This window comes from Coffea eugenioides, chromosome 9 (assembly GCF_003713205.1).
Source record: "Coffea eugenioides isolate CCC68of chromosome 9, Ceug_1.0, whole genome shotgun sequence".
Lineage (NCBI taxonomy): Eukaryota > Viridiplantae > Streptophyta > Magnoliopsida > Gentianales > Rubiaceae > Coffea > Coffea eugenioides.
The window spans coordinates 5,401,068-5,427,605 of NC_040043.1; the positions used below are offsets into that span (position 1 = coordinate 5,401,068).

General features: G+C 36.3%; 4 protein-coding genes across 5 annotated transcripts; 2 read left to right on the forward strand and 2 right to left on the reverse strand.

Moving 5' to 3' along the window:
• Positions 1-3: 3 nt before the first annotated feature.
• Positions 4-6,635, reverse strand: LOC113782908 (cAMP-regulated phosphoprotein 21-like). 2 transcript variants are annotated; one of them, XM_027328866.1, is made up of 6 exons: positions 6,527-6,635; positions 5,000-5,100; positions 3,374-3,451; positions 3,155-3,226; positions 2,221-2,321; positions 4-1,223 (listed from the first exon to the last, which is right to left on the reverse strand). In XM_027328866.1, exons 1-6 carry the CDS (start codon positions 6,548-6,550, stop codon positions 637-639), a joined length of 963 nt encoding a protein of 320 aa, XP_027184667.1. In that variant the 5' UTR covers positions 6,551-6,635; the 3' UTR covers positions 4-636. The 2 variants fall into 2 exon arrangements, with proteins under 2 accessions (XP_027184667.1, XP_027184668.1); XM_027328867.1 differs by lacking the exon at positions 6,527-6,635 and having other exon boundaries at positions 3,374-3,446; positions 5,000-5,074.
• A 908-nt stretch (positions 6,636-7,543) lies between these two features.
• On the forward strand, positions 7,544-12,566 carry LOC113783717 (flavin mononucleotide hydrolase 1, chloroplatic). The gene is made up of 7 exons (XM_027329927.1): positions 7,544-7,873; positions 8,096-8,171; positions 8,664-8,715; positions 10,429-10,543; positions 10,618-10,688; positions 11,118-11,205; positions 12,070-12,566. Exons 1-7 carry the CDS (start codon positions 7,617-7,619, stop codon positions 12,221-12,223), a joined length of 813 nt encoding a protein of 270 aa, XP_027185728.1. The 5' UTR covers positions 7,544-7,616; the 3' UTR covers positions 12,224-12,566.
• A 1,498-nt stretch (positions 12,567-14,064) lies between these two features.
• Positions 14,065-21,810, forward strand: LOC113783392 (protein TRIGALACTOSYLDIACYLGLYCEROL 3, chloroplastic). The gene is made up of 10 exons (XM_027329516.1): positions 14,065-14,576; positions 15,503-15,628; positions 17,213-17,308; positions 17,445-17,522; positions 17,624-17,685; positions 17,809-17,884; positions 18,526-18,633; positions 19,780-19,955; positions 20,069-20,153; positions 21,161-21,810. The coding sequence occupies exons 1-10, from the start codon at positions 14,355-14,357 to the stop codon at positions 21,197-21,199; spliced, it is 1,068 nt and encodes a 355-aa protein (XP_027185317.1). The 5' UTR covers positions 14,065-14,354; the 3' UTR covers positions 21,200-21,810.
• Positions 21,811-23,347: 1,537 nt separating this feature from the next.
• On the reverse strand, positions 23,348-26,057 carry LOC113783840 (receptor-like protein CLAVATA2). The gene has a single exon (XM_027330073.1). It carries the CDS (start codon positions 25,666-25,668, stop codon positions 23,413-23,415), a length of 2,256 nt encoding a protein of 751 aa, XP_027185874.1. The 5' UTR covers positions 25,669-26,057; the 3' UTR covers positions 23,348-23,412.
• Between the last annotated feature and the right edge of the window lie 481 nt (positions 26,058-26,538).

Consider the following 26,538-nt stretch of genomic DNA (forward strand, 5'->3'; position numbering starts at 1 on the left):
ATATCTAAGCAGAAATGTCTATTGGCTACATTCAAACATTTGAAGTTTGCCTAAATACCTCAATTATAAGACCGCAAAGATATAAATATTCTAGCTAACAGTGCAACTAAACGCAGCCAATGTGATGACAATTAGTCAAAACTAATAGAAACTCAGTTCTAAGACCTAAAGATCAAAGTACAGGAAACGTAACCTGTTCAAAGAAAATACACGGTAAGGGAGGCTGAAGAGGGAAGGCGTAGTAATGTATAAGAATAATCTCAGCTTAACCTTATGCTTAAAATCAACACGCTTGTCACCCAGGTTCCGTAGGAAGACACCCAACTGCCGTGCCTGACCACATCCCAGTGTATCCACCGCAGTAGATCAAGGCTGCTAAAATCTTCAGGTGGACTTTTCGAGCTGCCACAAGCCAATCTTCTAGTGGATTTCTAGAGTTGCCACACCCCAATCATCCAGTGGATTTGTAAAATTGCCACAAGCCACCATTAATCTTCAAGGATGACTAGAGATGAGAGGACTAGACCCACGTCATTCGTTGGTCTAAATTACCTTGTTTCCTTTCAAGCACACCGAACTAAATAATGCCATTCTGGACTTTATCAGTCAGAGGACTAGCTCCAGTGTCATCCGCTATCATTTTGTTTGTCTGGTTCTAGAAAAGTTGCCATTTCTTGGATGAAATCCCAGAGCATTAACAAACATTCTCTTTGCAGCACCAATATGCTCCTCTCTGAGGTTGTCCTTGCGAATATTAGCCTGATCACTTTGTGTGCCAGAGGAACTCAATTTGCTAGGTCTATCAATATTATCTTTGGGTATGGTAAAACCAGAATGTGATGATTCACTGTCACTGAGCCTCAATTCATTTTTCTTGCCAATTGAACTCAGATTTTTGTCAGGCATGACACTTTTCTCAGTGTAAACTTCAACGCCTGAATTGAAGTTGTCATCCTCCTCATTTTGGACCATCATATTTTTAGCTTGTTTTCCATTAGCATTAGGCTCTCTAGAGGAGGTATCATGATTGTGTGGCTTAATTCTTTGTCCAAGAGCATGTGCTATCATTCGGCGGGCAACGGTAGGATTCTTTGGTGGCCTTTGCTCTACCAGCTCTCCTGTTCTACATTCATCAACAGCAAAAATGCGTTCACGAGCTGCCAAATAAGCTGCTTCTCTCTCCTCAAGAGAAAGTTCAGGCCTTGGTGTTTCTGCATTCAGCCCTGCACACACGAGCATGTTACACTTGAATAAGACTAGATTTACAAACTCACACATATTCTACCCAATAAATAATATATGCAGGGAAGTCATCTGAAAACGAATTCATGTCAACTAAAAGCAAGAAAATAGATCATTGCAATGCAGGACTTGTTGAAGATGAACCATGCAAAGTAGCAGTCAAGCGAGATACAATTGTTGGTCTGTGCAAATCAAGAATGCAGACCTCTTTTCTATATTAAAAAATTTAAAATTTTTTTAAAAAAATCTAATCCTATTACACAACCATTTAATATCACTACAAAACATTAAAAAGTTAAAAAATGACCTATATGGCTCTGATATATTTTTAGCTTAAAACTATATTATTTTGCTCTTCATTGAAAAAGAAAAAATGAAATAAAAAAGACAGGAAAGTACCATTAGGAATAAGCAACCGAAGAGTTTGCAGAAAAATGGAATAGTACTCTACACATAACCCAAATCAGGCAGCATTCAGGAAAGAAGGAAAATTCTTCACAAGATTGATTTCCAAGGAATTCAAATTCATGCCTCATGACAGATCCAGATATCTTGCAAATAAACAGGCTTAAAAATCATAACATAGACGATTGAGGTTAGTTCAAACTAATTCCACAATACAGCAATAGGCACAAATTCAAAAAAAGGCAGTGCAGTGGTGTCAAAACCAAGCAATATCAAAGCCAACTGAACTTCTAACACACTGCTGTGTGCGCTTAGCACTAAAATGTGGAATTGGGAACAAACATTTCGTATACTACAAATAACTAGAGCAAGAAGTTTTTCAAGAAAAAAATTCATAGCAATTGACAGACATGAAGTGTTTTTTGTCATGTGCTTCGTTTCTTACGAGGATCTGAATAGCACCAATGTAGAATAATACAAGTCCTACTACTTATGCACATGTTGCTGAATAGGTAAACTTAAATACTTGGTCCATTATGCAATTTCAATGTTAGCTGCAAAAAAAATCCATACCTGGTTGATCTGCTTTCTTCTTCTCTAATACTTCCAGAAATTTTGGGGTTGGCAGCAATTCATCATACTGCCACAGTAGATCACTGACAAGGATGGAAGGTCTGCAAATCGAATACTAGGGCTTATCAGAAATGAAGCTTGTACCTGAAGCTCAAAAAAAAAAAAAAAAACTCATACCTACCACCTAAATCTTCAACCTTAGAAAAGCAGACACTGGATTGTTTTTTAATTTAATAAAAAACTGGAGATATGCTCTCAAAATAAGCTTCAATATAATACTATAAAAGTCTTTAAATATGTGGCAAAATGGCCAGCATTTTGTGCAGCCCCAAACCATTCAAGATTCATTATTGGCTGAAAACAAGTTAAAGAAGTGCTCAAGAATCCGCACTAGCTGGTTAGAGTATTAGAGCCTTAAAATCTAAAGCATTGAGAATAATGTTAAACTCTGAAGGACTTGGAAAGAATTTAGGATGCTATTGGCCGGATCAGCCTTTAGAAACATCCATGTCCAGGTCTTATGACAAACCATCACAAGTGCTCCTTAAATCAGCATAAACTTTCTTTTCCAACTAAATGCATGCAAAATTCATTACATGACCTCAAAACCAGCTTCCCTATTTCCAGTGTCAAGATTCTCTACTTAGTTTTGCACCCATGCAGACTAAAATTTTCTTTCCGAAGTCCCAGTTAATATTCACATCGCAAGTTCTGAACAAGACTGAGTATCATCCTCGACCTAGAGTACCTAGCTGAAATATTATCGGTAAAAACATTTTGAAGGCTAGCTAATGCTTTCAAGGAATTGCTTCATATGCAACTCAGATGATAAGCCATAATCAAGCTAAAGTTTCATGTTTCAAGTGACCACAATCAGCAAACGTTTTCTTTCAGCTATTTAAGGACTTTTGATAATCACCACTGTATTGCATACATTGATGTCTCTGAGCATCGCTCCAAAACTAAGTGTCTTGCTTCTCCTTCACCAACTGATTCATGAGAAAACCTGCCACAATACAACCATAACCTCTCTTCAAAATCAAACAATACCATAAGCTGGAGAAAAATCAAAAAGTCAATAGCTAAGGCATCCACTATCACACAAGAGGACAGTGGCATAAATAACCTCAGAAAAGGTTTGAAAAATTAATACCCGAAAATATCAGCTAGACGATGCAAGAGAAGGCGACTGTAGGAATCCATTGGCTCTAGCTCCAAAACCCCGTCTGAACTGCATATGACATGATTAACTCCATTATATTTTCATAAACTCCTCTAATGTCTTTGACCATAGTTTCCAGGATTTGAAGCAGCAAACTAAGAGAAAGGAAATCAATGGTCATTGCAACGAAGGAATAATGGGTGAAAAGAACTGAAAGTCACCCATTAAAAAGAGATAGCAGACCATTTAGCAACCTCTCTCTCTCTCTCTCTCTAATGGGTGAAAAGAACTGAAAGTCACCCATTAAAAAGAGATAGCAGACCATTTAGCAACCTACTATGGACTACCAGCTAGAAAGTACTTAAGGTCCTAGGACACTTCTGAAATAAAAAATCTCACCACTAAATATAGACTTAGAAGAGCATCACTTACATAAGGGTGAATTAAGAAAAAGAAAAAGGTCCCGTAGCCAAATGCAGTAAATACCAACATCTAACTCAATATTATGTAACTCCAAAAAACTGAAAATTTTAACAGAGAATTCCCGACTGAAATCCTTCAAATACAACTCCACTTCCATTCTTAGGTGCATGCACATAAGAAATCTTTTTGAGGATCAGCAAATCGAAAGAGTAAAGAAACATATTCAAATCAAACACACAACCACTCTATAACAATCAGTTTATAGAAAAACTACAAAAAAAAAATTAGCATTCCTAAATTTACTAATTTACAAAATTCAGGAATTCGAAATAAATTGACAACTTAAAATCATTTGCAAGCATTTAAATCTGCTATACTTAACCCAACTGGAAGTCATGTCACATGGAGTGGAAAAAGGGTCAACACTCTACGAAAGCCATGAGTGTCAAAAATGATATATGCTGCATGTATCCCTAGTCTACATTATATAACATTTCCAGATCCTTCATGAATTGATTGGAATTCACTAACGTGCTAACAAGAATTCTCATCATTATACAACGTCACCGATGTTAAGCAACTTCCTCTCACTCTCAGGGAATGGAATATGTTGACATTCATTTCAGCAAAGAAGCTCATATCTATTAGATTCAGAGAGGAAGTTGTTCTGAAACTACTACTACAGAGACTTCAACAAGATCAAATTATGGCCAGTTAGTGCCATATTTGCCCTTACTGAACTCGTTATTAGCCTCAATACTTATTTTTTGGTATATAAAATGGTTCAACAAGCATGAGTACTCAAGAACATTTCTCAAGTCCACGGATTTACACAAGAAGCCATCTTTTTGACTTGTTTCTTTCTTGTAATATCTAGCAATGATTTCAAGAGCTTAAGTATGAACCAATATAAAAGTCAAACATCTAAATCCCAACTATATCGGCCCCTTTACCCATCTGATGTCTCCCATTTCTAGTTATTATATGTGCAGACTGTGACTGTGCCATGCAGCCATAATTCTGGACATTGCAACTCTACCAGTACTAGGCTGTGTCAAGAGAGTGCTCTTTCTGAGTCGATTCAGATTTCAGCAATGTCAATCTCCAGTTTCACAATTTTCAGAAACAAAAAGAAGGTTATTACTCATAGACACTTACAAGCAACTATTCATTATGGTGTCAGCTGAATGTTACCTTGTATCATCCTGAAGGAAATCCACCAGGGCTGCTTCCACAGAGAGAACAAGATGCTTGCAATGAAGATTGTCTTTGATTAAAGAAGCCAACTCTTCAACCTACAAAAGATGCCACTATAATTATCAACACAAAACAGCAAGCATAATACAATGCAGCACTGAATTGCGTGTTTGAGACAAAAGATAAACCAGCATAAGATCTTGGGATACAGATATTATGTCTAAACAGCAGTACAACCTGTTTGTTTACTTGTTAAATCTCATTACAATTGATAAGAATTCGAGTAGTAGATAGACACCAGATAAGATGATATCTTGCAGTAATGTGACATGAATATAAACAAAACAATGACATCAGGAAGAAGCCAATAAAAAATGCCAATAAAGAAGCACCAAGCCAATAAGAAAGTGTAATTAGGTTAAATACAAGTGAAAGTCCATCTTAATCGAAACAATAAGTTTTATACAAAGAAAAAATTTTGACTGCAGAAATATGTAGCTGTTGTATATATTAAGGGAAAGCCAGTAAGCGACAAACTCCCCTTGTTGAATAGAACAGATCAAAATGCAGCAAAATAAGATGTCATTAAACAAGGGGAGAAAAAAATAATAATAAGAAGAGGAAAAGAGGAGACTCTGAAGGTAAAAGGTTGAGATTAACAGCATGTAGATATTTGAAAATTCAGCATCAAGGAGTTCAAACAAGTAAGATTTCCCAATTAACCACTTTGCAAAATATGCATAACAACCAGCCAGTGCAATCCGCTGATCAGAAGCACTTCTTCACAAAAACACAACACAAGAATAAATCAAGATAGAAGGCAGAGCAAACAAAACGAATTCCACAACAATTCTCCAGTTAAATTTAATTGCTGTAACACTATCTTCTATGTATTTAAGTTAGCCATTGGTTCATATATTCTTCATTAGTCCATAAAGCTCTAGCCAATGCTCGGTCACCATATAGTTCAACTACTAGTAACTGTAAAATTGTTTACTTGGCAACAGATGGAACCCATGAACGTTGAACATGGAAGAGTGTTCATATTCGAGTTTCAGTTACGTTAGCCAAAAAGCTCCAAAGATTCACAAAGTCTTCAACTTGATAATGAAAATTAAAGCTGCAAAGTTCGATAATACATTATTTCACCCAGCAAGAAAAGAAAAATACCTTTACTTTACTTGTTATTAAGAAAAAAGGAAACAGGGCATCCATCTTTTTGTATTCCAGACAGCAAAATTACCTATTTTTACTCCACACAGCAAAATTACATATTTTTCCCAAGACAGCAGGGCTACCAAACTTTATTTTAGTCTGCTTATAATATGCAAAGATTACAACTTTTTCAGTAACCCCATGGACAAAAAAACTCTAATCAATGTTCTTGGTTGAATTCGAGCAACCCCATGGACAAAATAACATGCCCATCTCTTATACACTTTTCAAGGAGCCAAGTAAAAGCCAAAAAAAAAAAAAAGAAACTTTAAAAGCAGAATTACCAAGAAAGCATATGTAATTAATTACCATGGCGAAATCGTTGAGACTCATTGTACAAGGGAGTAAGAAACTCTGAGAGTGTTCTGGGGATTGTTGTTTTCTTCAATTGGACCGAAAGGTTCTTTTCAATGCTCAGTAGAAATTGCGATTAAAAAAAAATGATAATAAGCATTCGGCTCTTGAACAATTCCCCGTTTGTGGGTCACCTAGGAGTTTTAATTTTTCAGTCAAGCTCCCTAATTTTAAAAATTTGCATTTTGGTACAGCTGACAATTTTTTTTTCTTTTTTGCACTTAATTTTGACTAAAGTAAAGTTATAATAAACGAGCAAGAGTAAATGGGTGGGATTAGTAGATCCGTCAATTGTAACATGCACAGAAGTGAGTTGCAGTGATTTATCTTATTAGAAGATAATTTAAAAATTTTTTGTTATTTTTCATTAGATCTATTGTATCTGCTCTCATGCGTATTTAATTTGTCATTAGGTAGTAATATAAATCAAATCGCGTTTAATGATTTTCACTAATTTGTTAATGAAATTTATTTTTGATCAAAAAATCATGAAATTTGAAAAAGAAAATCCTATGCTTTCTAATATTATCTCGAAATCACAAAATTGGGGAAACTAAACACATGGTACCCTCGATTTGACAAATTTTAAGAGGAATTAGTATAATTTATCATCTAAATTTAATTATTCTGTATTATTACTGATAGGATAAAATTCAATATTCACATTTGCTTGTCGACACTCCTACATGTATAAATGTTCTTATCTTTTATTATAGTTGCAAAAACTCTATCTTCTCTCAAAGTGTAATCGAAATAAATTACATGAACATTTTTTTAATCTATTTATACTATAGAGGTAGTTAAAAAAAAAGAGATGTTATAACAAATTGGAGGGTACCTATATCAATTTTGGGTGAGACTATTTTGAATTTTCCCCTGCGGACACAAATATTTTGTTAGCCAATCAAGGCAGCAAAGCAAACACACCTTTGCACATTATCAGCAAAGTACGACTACTTGTAAGGGGCCAAAAAAAAAAAAAAAAAAAACGGACCACTGGTATTATCAGTAACAGCGAACGCTTGCAAGAAGAGAAGCTGATGGAATGGCGGCTGCTTTACCATCATCATCAACATGGAAACCTTTCATTTCCTCGTTTACTTCTTCTCTGATTGTAAAACCAACCCATAAAATTTCTCCTCAAATGGCTCTGAACAACAGTAGTATTACCACCGCGGCCACCACCACCTCTAATATCAGTAATGCTTACACCGGTGGAAGAAAGCTGCCCATCTTGTTGTTTGATGTAATGGATACAATCGTTCTTGACCCATTTTACCAGGATGTCCCTGCATTCTTCCGGTATTTTCTTTTCTTTGCTGTGCTATTCGGTCCAAGTTTTGATCTTTTGGGATCCCGTTATTCAATTTTGTAATCGGGAGATATAGTTCTGTGGGCTGTTAAGTTTTCAATGCTCGTATGATTCTTCTTTTGTTGTTGTTCGTGTTAGACTTGTAAAGGGTGACTCTGGTTCTAATTTTTTGTTTTTTATTGGCTGCCAATTCTTTGAGATTTTGTGTTCAGAATGTCTATGAAGGAATTATTGGAATGCAAGGACCCAACTCCCTGGATTGAATTTGAAAAGGGTCTCATAGATGAGGTACATAACCAAAAAGATGATTTTTTTTTAAACAATTACTTTGGAGTATGTTGATGTGATGTTGATGTGTTTTTGGTAGTAACACTCATATCTACAAATTAAGTAACACATCCTAGTGGTATTTTGTAAAACCGTTAATCCATTAGATTAAAATTGTGGGGTTTTTTGTGTTCATTTAATTTTTTTTGGAAAAGGTAACACTTTATGATAAAGGGAATACTATTATTATGAGGCTTCAAGGGTGTATAAGCCTAGAGAAACAAGTAATTATCTTGTTATACAACTTTAAAGGTGAATCACGTTACTCTTTCTATTACCATCAGCCATTTTTTAACTAGAAGCATCTGTAGTTTGAGTATGCTATCCTTTCATCGTGCTGAAAGGGTAAATATGCAGTAGTAAGTGCATTTACTTGGACCTTACATTGAAGTTTCGTGAATTTTTTAATTCTCATGCTTCTTACTTTAACTATTTCAACCTCTTTTCTCTCAGCCAGAGCTGGCCAGGAAATTTTTTAAAGACGGGAGGTCTTTCGACTTGGAAGGTGATTAACAACTTTCGTGGCTAAATTTAGGTTTGATGAAATGTAATTGGTACCTGGATTGGCACTTTTGGATAACTTTGTGTCAGTCAACTTTGCTTGGAATTGTAACTCGACCATTCAGAAATTTGCCATTGTTGAATGATACAACCTCTCCCTTTGGGAAAACATAATGTCAGTAACCTTTACACATTTCTAAACATTTCAAAAGCTTCTGCAATTGTCCCAGGTTACTACCTTTCCCCTAATGAAATGAAACTGACATTGGTGCTTGATAAACTACAGTTGGGCAACTTATCTAATTCTTCTGTTTTTTAATGATATATAGTTGGGGAGATTTCTTCTCATTTTTATTTTCCAAAAAGCACATAAATTGCGTTCACATTTGTTTTGAGTAGAATGTACTCTCTCTGTATGCTGGAGCACTGCAAGTATTGTGTCTAGATAAGATTAAGCTAGTAACTCAGCATGTACGGCAAGGAGGCAAAAGTAAAGCACGAAATGAGTATGTCGATGTTTAATGAAGGAAAAGTTATCAACATGGTCCATGCTAACAGATTAAATTTTTTTTTTTTTAAACATGTGACTACTTGGGTCTTCAGAACTGGGTATCTATAGCAACTATTACAGCTTTCATTTCTCAGCTGAATCTTTTAGCAGTGGCATATGCTTTTGTACTCTGATGGATTTGATAGGGCAAGATAGGGTTTCAACTTTTCTAAAGAAGGGATAAACCCTCCTGAAAATGTTTATATACAGAAACTCTCTACCCTCTATTGTTATATCAGGAAAAACCAGAATAATAAGTAAGAAAGTCTTTCTGGGATATGTGAAATCAAGCATAGTGTTTGTTGATTTCACTTGTTTATTGAGCTCTTCTTCTCAATGTGCTTAGCATTCTTACTGTGCTTCGGATTCCTTTTGGAAGAGCCGGTGGAGTCCTTTAATAATGTGTGAATATGGTTTTCTCTTCCTTCCACCATTCATAATCAACAAAAATTGCAGCAAAAGCCAAGTTTGCAGATAATTTCTAAAACCTGAGCCTTTAGAATTGTACTGCTATAGTAAGAACTAGATTTCTAAGTCACTGGAAACTTCAGACATGCAGCAGATCGACACCCTCAGACTAGACAGTTTAATTAAATGAACAGTAAGAAATAAACTATGATAGCTTTATAACCTCACCACTGATTTACACATAAAGGATCAGCAGGCATTCATGATTAGCCTTGTATCGATGGTCTCAAATCTCCCTTGACAAGCATGCCTAAGGGATGAAGGATAATAAGATAAGATTAGATGAAACGGGAGGCAGGCATATGCGTATGCATGACTCCATGTTTATAGGCTCATGTGAATTTTTCCTTTCAATTTTTTTCTTTTCTAAATTCCATGAGGTAGTTGTTTTTCATTGAGAACTTGGGATCTAAATCTTTTCAAGGAGGGTAAGTCCTTATTCAAAGACTTGTTAACAAGAGTTGTTGAAAGGCTATGAATATAATTTCTGTCAGTAACTTTTGCTTAGTAGAGGGGGAAATTACTGGCTACTCCTCAGCATAAGCTACATGATATTCTCAACCTTAAACCTCAAAGAAAATATTGTTAGGGATTTTTTCTTCTAGAGTTAGACTAAGCCCTTGGATGATGATTTTTATTTGCCTTCTGTAGTTCTTTTCTTCTTTTTTTTGATGAACAAGATTTGAACTTTTATTGCAGGCCTAAAAAACTGTATGAAAAGAGGATATCTCTACATAGATGGTGTTGAAGAGTTGCTTCGTGCTTTGAAGAAAGATGGCTACGAAATGCATGCTTTCACGAATTATCCTATTTGGTATGTCTTAATTGCAAATTTTGCTAAAAGCACAATTCTTTCAAATGACAACTGGATTTTTTCCTCCTCTGCAGGTATAAGATGATTGAGGACAAGCTAAAACTGTCTACCTACTTATCCTGGACATTCTGTTCATGTATATTTGGTATCTTAGTGCTCTGAAAATTTTCACCTTTTTGCTCCCTCTTTCTAGTGCATTGATGATGTGGTTTGCCTCACATTCAGGACATATCATTCTCTTCAGGTCAAATTTTGAGAATTTAAATAAGTATCTGAGGCTGTAGCAGTTTAGCCAGTTTGTGTTATGATACTGCTTCTTCAGAAAGGGGATCATTGTGCTTCAGACTTGGAGTTTCTTTGGAAAATTCTCTGCATTCTCTTAGACTCTAATTTTTCTATTAGAATTTCCACCTAAGATTCTTATATAACTTCTGCAATAGGCTCTTTAGCCTTTAGAGTGGTAAGAACTCAGAAGTTAGCCACTCCCCCCCCCCCCCCCCCAAAACAAAAAAAAACTCTCTCCACTTATTGTTTTTGTTTTGCGATGTTGATTGCTGTTTTTTCCTGAATACAGGAAAAAGAAAGCCTGAAGCTCAATTTTATCTAGAAGTTCTCAACTGCCTTAAGGTTGATCCAGCAAGTTGTATTTTCATTGATGACAGGTATAGTTCTTTATCAAAGTGGTCTGTATCAGGTTCACGTAAAAATTTGAAATGGACACTAATGAGGGCGCTGGACTTTGTCAATAAGTAAGTATTTTTTTTGCATCACAATGTACAGCTTGGTATATCAGTCACTACAGACGTGCACTGTTTTCTAGATTCAGCTAGCTAGGAACTTTTGGATACACAAAGTAATATTACTTTTACCGCTTCTTTCTTCTCTCCTCTTTACCTGTAAAGGCTGGCAGGAAGGTGACAGCTGTGTCAGCCAAGCATTTCACTTTATTTACCACAACTCAAATGAAAGGAAAAATAAAAACACAGAAAAAAGAAAGCATGGTGCATATTTTATTGAAAAGCACAGTGACCTGGCATACATGTTTGTTTTGTACAAGACATTAATATTCTTATAACACTTAATTGTGAAATGGGCATGCTTTTATAAACTGCAATTCATAATCTCAAAGTGATGTTTGGACTGACAGAAGGTTGAAAAGGAGGATCTCTCTGTATTGTCATATGTTATGTAACATTTTGCATTTAAGAGTTGACTTTCTTTCTCCATACTTCTTTGGGCAACTATTGTTCTACATGTTGTACTTAGTTAATCTCATACATCTGATTTCTTAGTGGTTTGCCAATTAAATGTGTTAAATGATGACTGAATGTTGATTCATCAATTTCCGTGCAAGTTAACAAAGAAAACTAGCTGGTTCAACATCTTTCCTGTAGCATATCTAGCTGCTTTCTTTTCGCTCATTTAGCAGTATCTCAGTTTGTAAATGGTTGTGCTTGAGAAAGAGTTTGTGTGTGTGTGGTTCTTACAATGTGCAGTGACTGATGAATGAATGATGTTTGCACCAGGATGAGGAATGTCGAGGCAGCAATTGAAGCTGGTTTCACAGGTATTCAATTCAAGAATGCAGATTTGTTGCGCAAAGATTTGTCAATCCATGGCATTGACATTTCAATGAATGAACCCAATGAAAATCAAGATGTAGCTGAAGTTTTGGAATAACAACTTTTCGTTTCCCAAACTTCATCCGTCTGTTTCTCCTTTTCCCATATGTTCCTTTTACCAAAGATGGTGTACATTTTTTTCCTGGAAGAGCATTGAAGAAGTCGGTTCTCACCAAAATAACAGCAAAGATATCAAGGGCCTATTGGTGGAACCTCTATGTTCTTTTCTTGGTCCTGCAGTGTGCTTCCCTTTCTGATGTGTTTATTTACTGTTATAAGATACTATCCACTCTTTGCATGTTCTCATAGTCTGGTACATTGCACATAAAGAATCAATTCACTTGAATTTCTTATTTTCTTTTGTTGAAGAAAGAAACAGTAGCAGTAGCATGAACCACAAATTAAGCAGTTCCCCTTTTACTTTCCCTGGGACATGAGTTTATACACTGGTATCCAAAATCCTACAGCAAAGGCCCAACGAACTAGGGTCTTCCCAAGGACTCTTTCTTTTGGGTCTTCCCTAATCTGCTTTTGTCCCTGTTCTTGTTCTTTAGCCTCTAAAGTAATTCTGCAGAACAAGGAGACGAGTTGGGAAAAAAAAATTCTGGTCAACCAAATGTGAAATATTCATTTTTCTTTGATGAATAAGGGTCGTTTTAGAAACACCTTATGCTGCATTTCCGAATTTTATTCTTTGATCTTTGTTTAGACAAGAATAAAGTAAAAATGGTATGACATTTGTTAACTTTTCTTCTCCAAAATATGAACAAAACAAAACATTATACTCAAAAGAGTTTTAAGTAAAATTACTGCAGTAAGTAACTGAATTTAACAAGCAAATTAGTTTTTTTTTCTTGCTAGGACAAAAAAAGTGTTTTTTCGTCGAACTTGAAAATAACATATGACCCAAAATTACAGGAAAAAAAAAGCAAAAAACTAGATTTTGGCCTGAATTTGAACAGTGATGCCTCTTAGTCACAGTACTGTATTTTATCTGGCTTGTGTTTTGTTTGCCTTGCCAGAGAAGAGGATGCCAACTCTCCCATGATCCCAAGTCTTAGGTTGTGTTTGGATTGCATTTTTCTAGATTTTTTGTAGAAAAATTACTATAGCGATTTGATATATGTGAAGTAAAAAAGTGACTGGAAAATGTATTTACGGAAAACGTAGCAATTTTTCTTTGGAAAATGTGTTCACTGAGGATGCCTCTTAGTCACAGGACTGTAAATTAAACCCTGAGTCTTCTATAAATAAATTAAAAAAAAAAAAAAAAAGAAGATGCCAAGTAACTGTTTTTAACCGTGAACACATTTTCTAACTATCATTTTTTTAAAAACACACATCACATCTAAAAAAACATGCAATAGTATTATTTTCTAAACATACTGTAAAAAACTCAGTATAAAAGTTGCAATCCAAGTGGAAGTCCAAAGTAGACATTCAAAGTTAAAAGTACAAAATTCCATTCAATTAAGTTCTACCCTTTTCAACATTGTTAGGTCAATAATGATTTACCAAATTAAGTTCTTCAAGAAACTGCATAAATGAATTAAAAAGAAATTTAGGACCTTTTCTTTTGTGAAAAATAACAAAATAGCAAACCCTTGTGGATATATGATTGTCAATTTAATGCCCTCCTCTGAAGATATAAATCTTGTGCACCAAAGGATGTTAGGTAGGTGGACTTTGAAGGCTTAATTCAAAACTTTTTTTTTCTTTATTGTGAAAGAAATTTAATTAAGACTTTGGCTGAAAAATTGGAATTCAACCTATCTAAAGATTCAAAAAAGAAAAAGTGGAAAGGGAGAAAACAAAAGAAAGAAAAAAACATTAAAAACTGCTAATTGGGCATATGGGGTAGGCAGCCGGGCATATATGACCGACCATTGCACAGAGGCTCTGAAAGAGAGGGCAAATTCAATTCCTGTTTCTTTTTGTCACACAAAAATGAGGAACCTCGTTTAACATAAGCCTAAAACAAGAAAAGATACAAAGGCAACCCAATTAACCAGCATTTGACTATTAACTTGCTGACAAAATTCACACCTTCTTCCGACCAAGATAACAAGCCAATTATTTGTATAACTCCAGCAGAATTCAATCTTTATACATGGTTCTGAGCTCCCTAACCAACATTGGTCTCCTTCGAAATCGTCGTTCTTGAATACCCAGAAGTGGAACTGGGCAGAATGGCAGCTACTCCTTTAGTGGGTTCGAATATGCTCTCATTGAATTTATGCTGCAAAAGGGACTCTTTTGGGTCTGCCAAATCTTTTGTCATGCATGGTGTGAAGCCTTTGAATTTGGGTTCCTCTGGAAAGAGGAGGATCATTTGTGGTTGTACGGCTCCTATTAGAGACTTCAGGCCAGCTGATGCTGATGAATTTTCAGCTACCACAATCAATGCAAAGGTAAAAGACCAAAAATTTCTTGATTCTTTCTTTTTTCTTTTTTTAGGTTTGGGATTTCGAAATTTTGGTTTTATAGTCCTTTTTTGTCCTCTTCGTTGATGTATCTTGACTCCTACTTTTTGGCAAGTTTTCCAATTTGGGATTTTTATTTAGGTGACCGTTTAACCATCTGTATCTAGCTGGATGCTTAAATTGCTGTTGATTTGATCAATTGGGATGTGTCTACTGATCATGTGACGGTTCAGTGGTCTTGATACAGATATCCATTGAGAAGGCTAGTGCATTGTCTGAACTTATGCATCTCTAGGTGTTTTTCAAGACTTGATTTTGGGTATTCTGAAGTACAGATAAAAGTTTACTTGTTTAAGGTTATATGGTTTCTCTTGATATCTCTGGTTGTCTCACCTAGGTGGATTCCTCATCTTGTAACAAACCACTGATGATTGGATTATGAGACTCCTGTTTTCCTGGAGTTTTCTCTGCCGTTGAATCAATTATGTAGATTTTGTTCCTGTAGAAATTGCCTCACTTGGTTGTTTGTCTGTTGAGTATGCAGCTAGACACCTGTCTAGCTCCTAGTTGCATTAAATTGCTATCTGAAGGTAGTTGGAATTAGGATTATTGAATCATGATTATTCATGGTCGAATGCAATTGTGGTAGATTATATTTTGTTAGTATACTTTCTAAATTGTAGGGCCCATGTAGTTCTGGCATATTCAACATAATTTTGGCTGTTCTACTGTTATCTTGCTGTTCTCTCCACATATTCTCGCAATTTATATTCTCCTATGTTTTCATTGAATAACTTTGTCTTGAACTTGGTTAATTTGTAAAACTGTTTTTGCCATGTCAAGATTGTGACCAGCATCGAATTTACCATGTTCTATCCTAGTGTTGACTTTAACCATCTGTTAATGGTCAACAGGATTCATCTAAGGCTGAGAGTGTGAGCATGGTGCGGGAGCAGGATGAAACTGATGTGCTCATTGAGTGTAGAGATGTCTACAAGTCATTTGGGGAGAAGCACATTTTAAGAGGTGTTAGCTTCAAGGTGAATTTTCTCTCCATGATTGTCCAGCAAACAGCTGTTATTTGATTCTTGTTCACCTAGGGAGATGTCAACTACCTTTTTTATATGCCTTGGATGTTTTAATTATGTGCTTTTTACTTCCACTAATGATTGTATCAAATTCTTTGACCCATTGATTTGATTTAAAAGATATTCAGATGAGTGCCCATTACAAGAGCAATTGCTTCAAATAATTTAATTTGTGTGCTCTCTGTGTGTTGTGAACCCTAAAAAACCAATTAGGTTTCTTTTTGTAGTAGTTGAGGTAGATTAGCATATACAAATGTAGTTTATGCTGTATCTTTACATCTCCATCATTGTCAGTATATTATAGTGATACATAATTTTGTTGTTCTTTTACGCTTCGTTCCTCTAAATTACCCGGACGGTGGACCTATTTGATGTTCTTTTTTTTTTATTCTACTTTTTCTGTGGAATTTTTTGTTTCCTCGCTCCTTGGTGGAGTTTTTAATGCAGCCCAGAGATGTTATATGTACATAATGGCATAAACTATAATTCCAGCAGTTGCATGCCCTAAATTTAACATGTTAGCGTTAAATATCACACTATTGAAGAAAGACCTGCATTACATTTGTATGACTTTTGCTTCCTTGACCTCATATGCACAATTAATTTCAAGATAAGTAACTGGCTTTTCTAATTTCAAGAGTCATTCTTACCAAGGACAATGATTAGATTTGGCATCTTTTTCTCGAATTTACTACATGCAAAGCAAGATACTGTTACCTGTTTTTTGTGGTAGATATGCGGTCAGGAAAATACAACATAATGTTTTGCGAAAGCTTGTCACAAATTTAATTTGCCACTTAAAATTAGAGGGTAAACCTTTTTTTAAAAAGTCAAAGTAGACCTTGGACTGATATGTGTGTTCTTATTTTGACATTTGAAAGTAGGTACACATGCTAATACCTAGTTGTTGTAAGAAATATGATTGACTATCATAGTGGGTGGCCTCCTAGGGCTGCTGACTTTTTTTTGATCTTACTTAGACCTATTCTACTATAAGTTTTTTCATCATGCAATGCTTTTCATCCATTTCATGAGATTTCATTGGACAAGCTCCCAGGCTCTTGTGGGTATTAGAAACTGAACCAATGCAGCAGATTACGCATTTTAAAAGATTAATTTGACTATTCTCAAAGTTCAACTTCAGAATCATATTTAGAAAGCATGCTACATGAAACTGCACTGTCACATAGAAAATAGAGGTCATTGCTCATTAACATTCTCCTACCATCTTTTGCCATGTTTTGCATCTTGAAACAGTTTTATTGGCATTTTTGCCTTTATTCTTGTAATTGTAAGTATTGGCAATTAGTGTATACAAGAAGAATCGAGAAGAATTTAAGGTGGAACGGTAAATAATTACGGTCATTTGAAAACTCATCGAGCTTTGTTATTTGGGAGAAACGGTTATGACTATTATCAAGCATCTTTTTAGTGTCCTCTAGAGCAGTGAGCCTTTTATAAGTTGTACTGATCCAGTTTTTGTTGACTTGTATATTCTGTAAGTTGATGGTATAAAGACTTAAATAAAATGTGCAGATTAGACATGGAGAGGCTGTTGGAATCATTGGACCATCAGGTACTGGAAAGTCAACTATACTGAAAATAATGGCTGGACTTCTTGCTCCAGACAAGGTAATCTTTGGAATGCAATTTTTTGCTGGCCCTGCAACTCGGTTCTGAGATAAGCGTGTAATTTAATTAATGAGTTCTGCCAGATCTGACATTATTTGTGCCATGGTTTCCTCCATGGACTGTGTTTTATGAGTAGGGGGAGGTTTTGATACGTGGAAGAACACGTCGTGGTTTGATCAGTGATGAGGAAATTGCTGGCGTTCGGATTGGCTTAGTAAGTTAACTTCAAATGGCATATTTTATGAGCTGTCTTGAATTCGTCATGTGATATGAATTCAAAAGAAGAGACCTTTAGGGTTCCCTATTTTATGACAGGTGTTTCAAAGCGCGGCACTTTTTGATTCTTTAACCGTTCGTGAGAATGTTGGTTTCCTTTTGTAAGATACATTATACTTCCTAAACAGCAGTGATTCATCTTTTACTGCCTTTTGCCAAGAAACATAATAGTATTCAGTTCATCAATACTGAAATAATATGTTTGGCTCATGCTCAATTAACAGATATGAGAACTCTAACATGCCTGTGGATCAAATCTCAGAGCTTGTAACTGACACTTTGGCTGCAGTTGGGTTGAAGGTATGTAGAAATGATAAATATTCATGATAGATATATCAAACATCAAAACATGGTAGACCTGGATCATGTGTATAAAATAGTAAACCTTGATCACGTATATATTTCTTTCGTCTGATCTTTTAGTTCACAGGGGACACAAATATGAAGCAGTTTTTTTCAACTTTTATATGAGGAGCGTAGGTGCCTAGTCATATTTCATTATGATATAAAGAAGTAAGCAAATGTTAGTTGGCCATGCATCATGGAGAATTATGCATGTTAGTCTAACAGTTTCCCTTAATTTGGTTGCATACTATCATTAATGATACCCAAAATACTTGGGTCCATCAAGTTTTGCTTATCGTGAAATGATATAAACTTACATATGTAAGTGGAATAGATAATGACTACATTTTGTTTGGTTCTTTATGAACCATGAAATGTATTCTTTACCTTGTGATTGAAATTCGTCCAATGTACTTTGGTACTGATGGTTCAAGTTATTTAAAGTCCTGGTGGCATCATAATGCTTGAATCTTGCATTTGAATGTGGGAATATCAAACAGAAAAGGAAAGGAATATAGTCAAAATAATTGTCACTACTGTTGTATGAGGTTTCTTATGATCTTCAACTTTTTGATCTTTATTAATGGTTTATGCAGGGAGTTGAGGATCGACTACCTGCTGAATTGTCTGGTGGGATGAAGAAAAGGGTGGCCTTAGCCCGTTCTATAATTTTTGATACAACAAAGGATGTAGTGGAACCAGAGGTAAGTAATGAGGGCTTTCTTATTGGTTACTTTTTACTGGACTTTTGAGGTTCTGCTCTTCAAAAAGTTCATATTTGTGCATTAAATCTTGCCAATTTTGGTTTCTAAACTGAAGTATGATTTAGCTTGGTCTTGATTCCTCATTTCATGTTATATAAGTGCCTGCAGTTTTGGACAACAAATCACTGTAGGATTGTTAGCTGATTTTGGCTCTTGATATTAGAACAGCTGATGTGACATCAAGACGTGTCTACTTATATTCAAATTAACCATTCTGTGCTTAATTTGTGATGACAGAGTTGTTATGGCTAGTATCTCCATAGTCTGAACACTTTTTAGTCAATCACTATATTACATATTGCCTACCAAAAAGAAAGAAGGAATTCAGGTAATAACGATGCATTCAAATTTGTGGTCTTATTAAACTTCAAACTGAACTCTGCTTGAAATGGCAGTTTAAACTTTGTCTTTAGACTAATTTCTTTTCTGCAAAGTTGTTGCCTTCCGCATAGAACTTGCAGATGATTTTCAATTAATTATCAGTGACAGGAGATTATTAGCAACGACTATGTTAAGTCTTACTCTTGTTTTTCACGTCTTGAATATCAGATGCAGGAAAGGTAAAAAAAGGAAGGAAAAAAGAAGAAGAAGAAGAAGAAGAGAGAGAGAGAGAGGGGGGGGGAGGGAGGGAGGGCAACAAAGTTTGGGGAAACTTCTTATGCAAATTAGATCTCAAGTTAAGAAATTTACTTCTCCTGTGCTCTTTTAGATCTGATTATATAACCTGCTCAAGAAACGTTCCATTAACCATTTTAATAGAGAAATATACTTCCGTTAGGCTTTGAAGTAGTCTTGCACTGGGTTAAGATTTTTGCCTTTTCTCAAGACTTGGTGACAGTATTACTCTTTCTCTGCTAAGTATTAGAGTTACTTGTGTGAGATAGAACATTTTAAGTGCTCTTCCCAGTCAAAAATTGTCTTAGGGTGAGACACAACTAGTCTGTTTTCTAGTATTTCCATTTCCTTAGTGTTGCTTGAAATCTCTTGGTTGTGTACACATTATTCTAGCTGCTTAGCGATATGCATCTGTTGCAAACTCTATAGGAAGTTATTGACAATGGTGATAGTTTTTCCACATTTGAGCAGGTCCTCTTATATGATGAACCTACTGCTGGACTTGATCCAATTGCATCAACTGTAGTTGAAGATCTCATACGCTCTGTTCATATGAAAGGTGAGAGTGATGTCAGTAAGCCTGGGAAGATTGCCTCTTATGTTGTTGTCACTCATCAACATAGTACCATCAGAAGAGCTGTTGACAGGTACTTAATGCTCTCTTGCAAGTTTTTTAGTAGGATGCTGCAAAGCCTTGTGTGCATGGAATCAAGCATTTTTACTTGACCTTGTCCTAAAATTCATGTGCGGTGGTGTCTAGGTTGTTGTTTCTCTATGAGGGAAAGGTCGTCTGGGAAGGAATGACTCATGAGTTCTCCTCATCAGCAAACTCTATTGTACGGCAGGTAACAGCCACTATTGATTGGATGCTGAACTTACGTTTTAATGTCTTCCAAGTATATGTATATGATATTTTAGGACTTTAACCTGGTCTTCTTTATCAATTTCTTTGGAGAAATACTATGAGAAGACAAATTACTAGGGGAAGAGGGGATTATGTGCAGGAGTGGAGATGCGTGTTAGTTGCATTTTGTTTCACTAGCTAAGCATGAAAGTGTGAGTGAATTCCCTCCATCCGACAAAAAATGACTATTTTTGGAGTTGCGCTTCCTTTTCAACAGTGATAAATAAAGAGTGAAGTTTGGGAGGTTTCCCAAGTTTACCCTCTCTTTTTGATGATTAGCACATAACATTTGATGGAATCTTGGTAATTCCAACAGTTTAAGGCCTGCATGTGTTGCTAAGTTGCAAATTACCCTTAGCATTCTTTGCACATTCATGGTAATGATGCATGTATCATCATAAGCACTTTTGCAAATGGGCAAAGATTTATAAATGTGGATTCATATTTGAAGATAAATGTGGGCTATTATTTTTCTCATCAAAATAGTGGCAATGTTGTACGATTATAACTATGGCACACAAATTGATAAAAGGGAATATAGGACCAATATAAATTACCATTTGGCTCAACAACCAGGTTTCTCATCATCATTGTTTTTAGGAGCTGATGTATTGTTTATTCAGTAGAAATACTTTCAGGTATAAGTTTCCAAATACTTGGCCTTCCCTCACCCTCAGTGGTGGGAGAATTGATGCACTAAATTTGTCAACAAAATGGCCAACGTACTTATCTGGTTATATATATGTATTGACCATGTATTCGTTCTTTTGTCTCAAGAAAATGTTACATTTACAAATCCACTCCTCTCTGACTTGCTTCCCGAGAGATGTATGCACAGCACACAAAACCCATATGTTGTGGTTTGTTTACCTATGACTTGGTTAATTCATAATTTATGCAAATGTTGAGTTAATTCTTAACAGTTTACCTGTTTTGCAATTGCTGTAGTTTGCATCTGGGAGTTTGGATGGACCAATTAAGTATTAGCTTATAAAACAGTGCTTAGCATGAAGATGCATGACATCCTTTAACTTGGATGCCAATGGATTTCACTTCGGAGAGAGAATTTAAATGGTTGAGTTGCTGGTTTTTTCCGGTCAAGCATAGCAATCCACTCAATTTGAATGGAGTGAACTAGCTAACATTTCAGCCTCAACAAGACGTGCCTGTCCTTGTGATGTTGGTGCAGCTTTTATTTTGTGAGCCGGCATCCACAACTTTGCAAGTTGGATAACATTGAACGTGACGACGGTCTACTTTTTTGTGGTCTTTATATTCTTTTCAGAATTTTGACCTTGTACTCATTCTTGCACCGGGCTCTACCTTGTAATTTGGAGTTATTTGATCGTCTAATGTATACCATTTGTAACCACAGTTCAAAGTCTTGGCTGAGACTGAGAGGACTCGGCCGTGTCATCACAGGAACGGACCTCTCCGTTTTGATTTCGATATCGGGACGGGATGAGTCTGACATACATGGGTCGCCAAGAAATAAGCCGAGTCACCGAAAACTCGGTCGAGAAGTCTTCGATACGAATAGTTTCAGCTGAGTTATTCCGAGTTAAATCGCAAATTTACATTTTACAGATTTTCTTTTACTAATTTTTTTATTATTTTTGTTTAGCATATTTTTGAATATTATTCACAATTTTTAGAATATTAAATGCTTCAAAATTTGCGTCTCGTCGAGATCGTGACCAATATGTCGAAATCGATGTGGAACGGTCAAAGCCGCGACCGCGACCGTAACAGCGACCAATCATTGAACCATGTTGGTAACGTAAACTCATATCAAAAGTTAACGAAACGAATTGACAATGTCTATGAGGTTTGAGGATGTCAAGAGTTGCAGGAAATGTTCAAATGGAACAATAGAGTGGCATTTCAGAAACTGTACACAAAGCAAAATCGGGTTTCGAATCAATCAAGGCAGAGGATGTAACAAATGATAGAATTTAGGTGACAAAGATGCTCGAGTAATCCCCTTTTGGGATTTTCCCCCATTTTGCATTTTAGAAATTACATCTCCATTTTGCAACACTTGATGGAATAATGCAGAGATATGAGCAGCAAGAATGGTATTAGATGCTTTTATAGCTTGGATGAGGTAATTCAGAGCACAAGAATCAAACAAATGACGAAATATTACACTAAAAGTTTGCATCTTTGCAAGATAAATAGATCAAGAGCTCCAATAAGGTGATTCTTTCTTGATGAGGCTATGCATTTACGGTCTGGAAACTTTTCTACTTTGCCATTGTAGTTAGCTAAAGCAGAAAAATCATGGCTGTGACATCATTATTCCTGTATTCTGCTGCTGGAAACGAGCTTGAGATTTCTTCACTACTGGCATTTAGCTTCTCTACTTTCTTAATGGAATCACCTTCTTAATAAATCCCGAGAATATGAGTGGTCTCGAATCAGCCATGGCCAGGCATTGGCCTTCCAGTAGAAAAGCACCTTCAGGCCTCCCCCTCTTTACCCGGGGAAAGAAATTGGCGATTTGATTCAAGAATAACCATAGGAAGTCCGTCAAAATCACCAAAACAAACTCTGTCCATCTGAAAAGGACATTCCATACTTTGTCCAGGCATAGCAACTATCCACATTGCCGAATATCAGACAAAATTACCTTTAACGAATTGAAAAGGTACCAGCACAGCAAAATGTGGGACTCCTAGTAAAGAGCAAATGATCTGAAGTTATTCAGCCTACAGGTTACCTGTTTGTTGGCTTAGGTGATTGCTTTGCCGCAAATGGCACGAGAAAGAATCAACTCTGACAAGCCCAAACAAACCTGAAAGGGATGCCTAAATGACATTGTTTTGGAGCATGAGCTGTAAAACTCCAATGATTTCTGTTTTATTCTCAACTGTGGGATCGAAAGTGAGTGACTGCAGAAACTAAGTGAGGTGACACATTACAACTTTTGAGTCATACTTTGCCTCAAACTACGCCTGTAACTTGAACTAATGTAGCATGCAGACTGCAATAAACCTATATTGATCAAGTCTTAAAGCCTTCGTATTGTAGGATGAATCTGTGTTAGATATGTTTAGTCACTAGGTGCAGAAATTTATTCAAAATGCAGAAGAGCTAAGAAGATTAACGGGAAGTAGTTAAAAAGGCAAGACATTGTTCCTGTACAATGGAATATTATCATTTATCATCCCAAGTTGCAGCGTACATGTACAAAAGCATTATATTTTCGTTTGCAGAATGTAGTTTCTTGTCCGAGTGGAACAGAACAAAGCCACAAGACCAGAATAAAAACTAACCAAAGCACTAACGCAAAATATCCAAACTGATATTGGTCCTTCATCCATTTCTCTTTCAAACGTCTTTCCTGGAACTTCTGGAAGGCTTCCTCTTGTACAGCCATCATCAGAGAACCCCACACATAAGTATGGATTTCCTGCAAATGCTCCAGAAAATCTCCAATGCGTCTGCTCCTTGGGTACTATTCCAGAGAAAAAATTGTATGAAAGATTCAGGAGAGTCAAATTTCCCAGATTGGAAATGTTATCTGGAATCTGACCAGCCAAAGAATTGTGTGACAAATCTAGAACCCTTAAGCTCAACATCATTCCCACATTTTCAGACACTTGACCGTCAAGAAAATTGTGAGACAAATTTAGGTATTCAAGACCTTGCAATCCAAATAGACTTGCTGGAATTTGTCCGTGTAGTTGATTATCTGACAGATCAAGTCCAACTGCAGTTGAGAGATTGTAGTTGAAGCTTAGTTCAGTTTTACCAGCAACAATGATAGAATATTTGATATCCAGCTTTGGAGATGTAACCGATGAAATTGTAGTGGTCGTTCTGCCAGCACCAACACTGATGAAATTTTCACTAACGTTAAAATTACCATCAACAATGTAGCCAGAGAACTTATTCCCAGAAAGGTCCATTGTACGGATTGCTGCAAATGTGAAAAGCCAACTAGGTAGAGCTCCACTGAATTTGTTGCGAGCAAGGGAAAGAAATCTGAGGTTGGACCACTTAGTTATTGCATCATTCAAATACCCAGAAAGATTATTATAACTGAAATCTACAACTTCCAAAGATTTACATCCTGCCAAGGTGAGCGGTATCTCCCCAGAAATCTGATTGCCGCTAATATCAAGTATCTTCAAACTATCTAATGCATCGAGCTCAGGTTGGATTTCACCAGAAAGATTGTTGTTGTTCAGTACCAGGGCCAGTAGTTGAAAACAGCCGACAATGTTCAAAGGTATTGAACCTGACAGTATGTTATGTGAGAAATCAATCACTTGGAGATAGGTTAAATTCCCAATTCTTGACGGTATCTCTCCACTAAGCAGATTATTGGAAAGATACAATGCCTGCAAGCTTTTTAATTCTGTAATCGTTACCGGAATATTCCCAGAAAAGTGATTGTGCGACAGATCAAGAAGTAAAAGCCTAGATTTCTCTGAAGCCTCAACTATCTTGCTTGGAAGTCTCCCAGATAATTCATTGAAACTCAAGTCCAGGACAACTAATTTTTCTGAAAACACAAATCTAGGAGAGATCCCATATGTTAACACGTTAAATGACAAATTGAGCTCGGTCAATCCTCTTAGAGCAGAAATGCAGGTCGGTAACCCTCCCATAATCGAATTATTGGCTAAATTGAGCACCGAGAGTGATGCAGACGAGGCAGAGAAACATGGCAAGGTGCCAGAGAGCAAATTAGCCTCAAGGTTGATATGCCCAAGAGCTTGACGAAAATCGCCAACACTTCCCAGCAAATAATTGTGGGACAAATCCAAATACCTCAATGCCACCGAGTTAAACAAGCTTTTTGGTATCTCACCATTAAAATTATTGAAACTCAGACGAAGTTTTTCGAGCTTGACAGAGAAGTTCCCAATCCAAAAGGGGATGGTACCCATTAACATGTTATGACTGAGGTCAAGCTGAACTAAATTGTGAAGTTCCATGAGTGCACTGGGAACAACACCACTAAACCTGTTATAGCTAAGATCCAGATTTTTAAGCCTTGAAAGACCCCCAAAGCAGAATGGGACAGAATCATTGAAGCTGTTATGCGACAAACTAAGGGTTTCAAGAAATGTAAGATTGCACAAACAGGGGTGCACCTGGCCTAACAAGTCCAGTCCAGTGAGGTTAAGTGCAATAACCCGGCCAGTCTGGTTTGAACAGGTGACACCATGCCAGTTGCACCCAACAGCGCCATCCCAGCCTGACAAACTCTGGGATTGTTCCAGGAGCTGTGACTTAAACAACAAAAGTGCAGAACCGTCTTGAGGGTCAAGACCAATCTCCACCTCACCACCCACATTCGCAGAATCATTGTTCAAAGAAACAGCAAAAATAGCAAGAGGGCTTGACAAAAATAACAAGAAGAAGAGCAATAAGAATGACAAAGGCCAAAAAACAAAGCTTTTCTTGCAGACCGTGATATCAAAATCCCATCTTTCTTCCATGGATTAAAGATGGGCTATTTATGAGCTACCATAGAATGGTCCACTCTCACTGCGTGAGTGTGTGTTTTTTCTTGTGTCAAAACAATAGTGTCAGTACCTGCAAGCTGGAAACAATGCAGTGAGCTATCTAAGACCGAATTGGGAGGCGGGGTATGAAGAACAGACATTCTTTTCTAGCTTCCTCGAATTTGCTGCAAAAAGGGATTCTTTAGCTACTGATTAAAGCTCGAAAGTTTTAGTACTACTAGAGTATTATGTTGCCATATTGCGAGGTGTGAACTAAAGTAAAGTAAACAACTTTTGATTCTGGTCTCTTTTCTTGAAATTCTCTGTTAATGTGCTGTTCCTGCTGCTCTCTTTTGCTTTACTTTTAATCTCTCGAGGAATAGTACTGTAGCAGTAGTAATCTGTTTGAAATTCTCTGTTAATGTGCTGCTCCTGCTGCTCTTTTTAGCTTTACTTTTTATCTCTGGAGCAATCTGCTGTTCTTTTTGTAAGCGCGTGTACTCTTCTTTTTTTTGGTAGTATAAAAATTTTAAATATATTTAACTTCGATCACCACTACAATTAGAACATATTTATTTTTGAAGAGGTTATAGCTCATCAACACAACCATTACATTGAAGAATTTTTACAAATGATTCATCAACATGTCATTTCAATGTAGGACGAGAAAGTGACCGTTCTTACTAATTCAGTTAAAATTCAGTTAACCTGTGTAATTTGTATTAACAGTGTGTGGACTCATACCATTTGCGTTCAGGGTTCATCTTTTTGTCGCCTAGGACACATCATCATCAATTCCGAATCTTTCAACAACTTTTTTGGGCGCGTGGTAAAGGTTTCCCATTACATGTCAATCACTTGAGG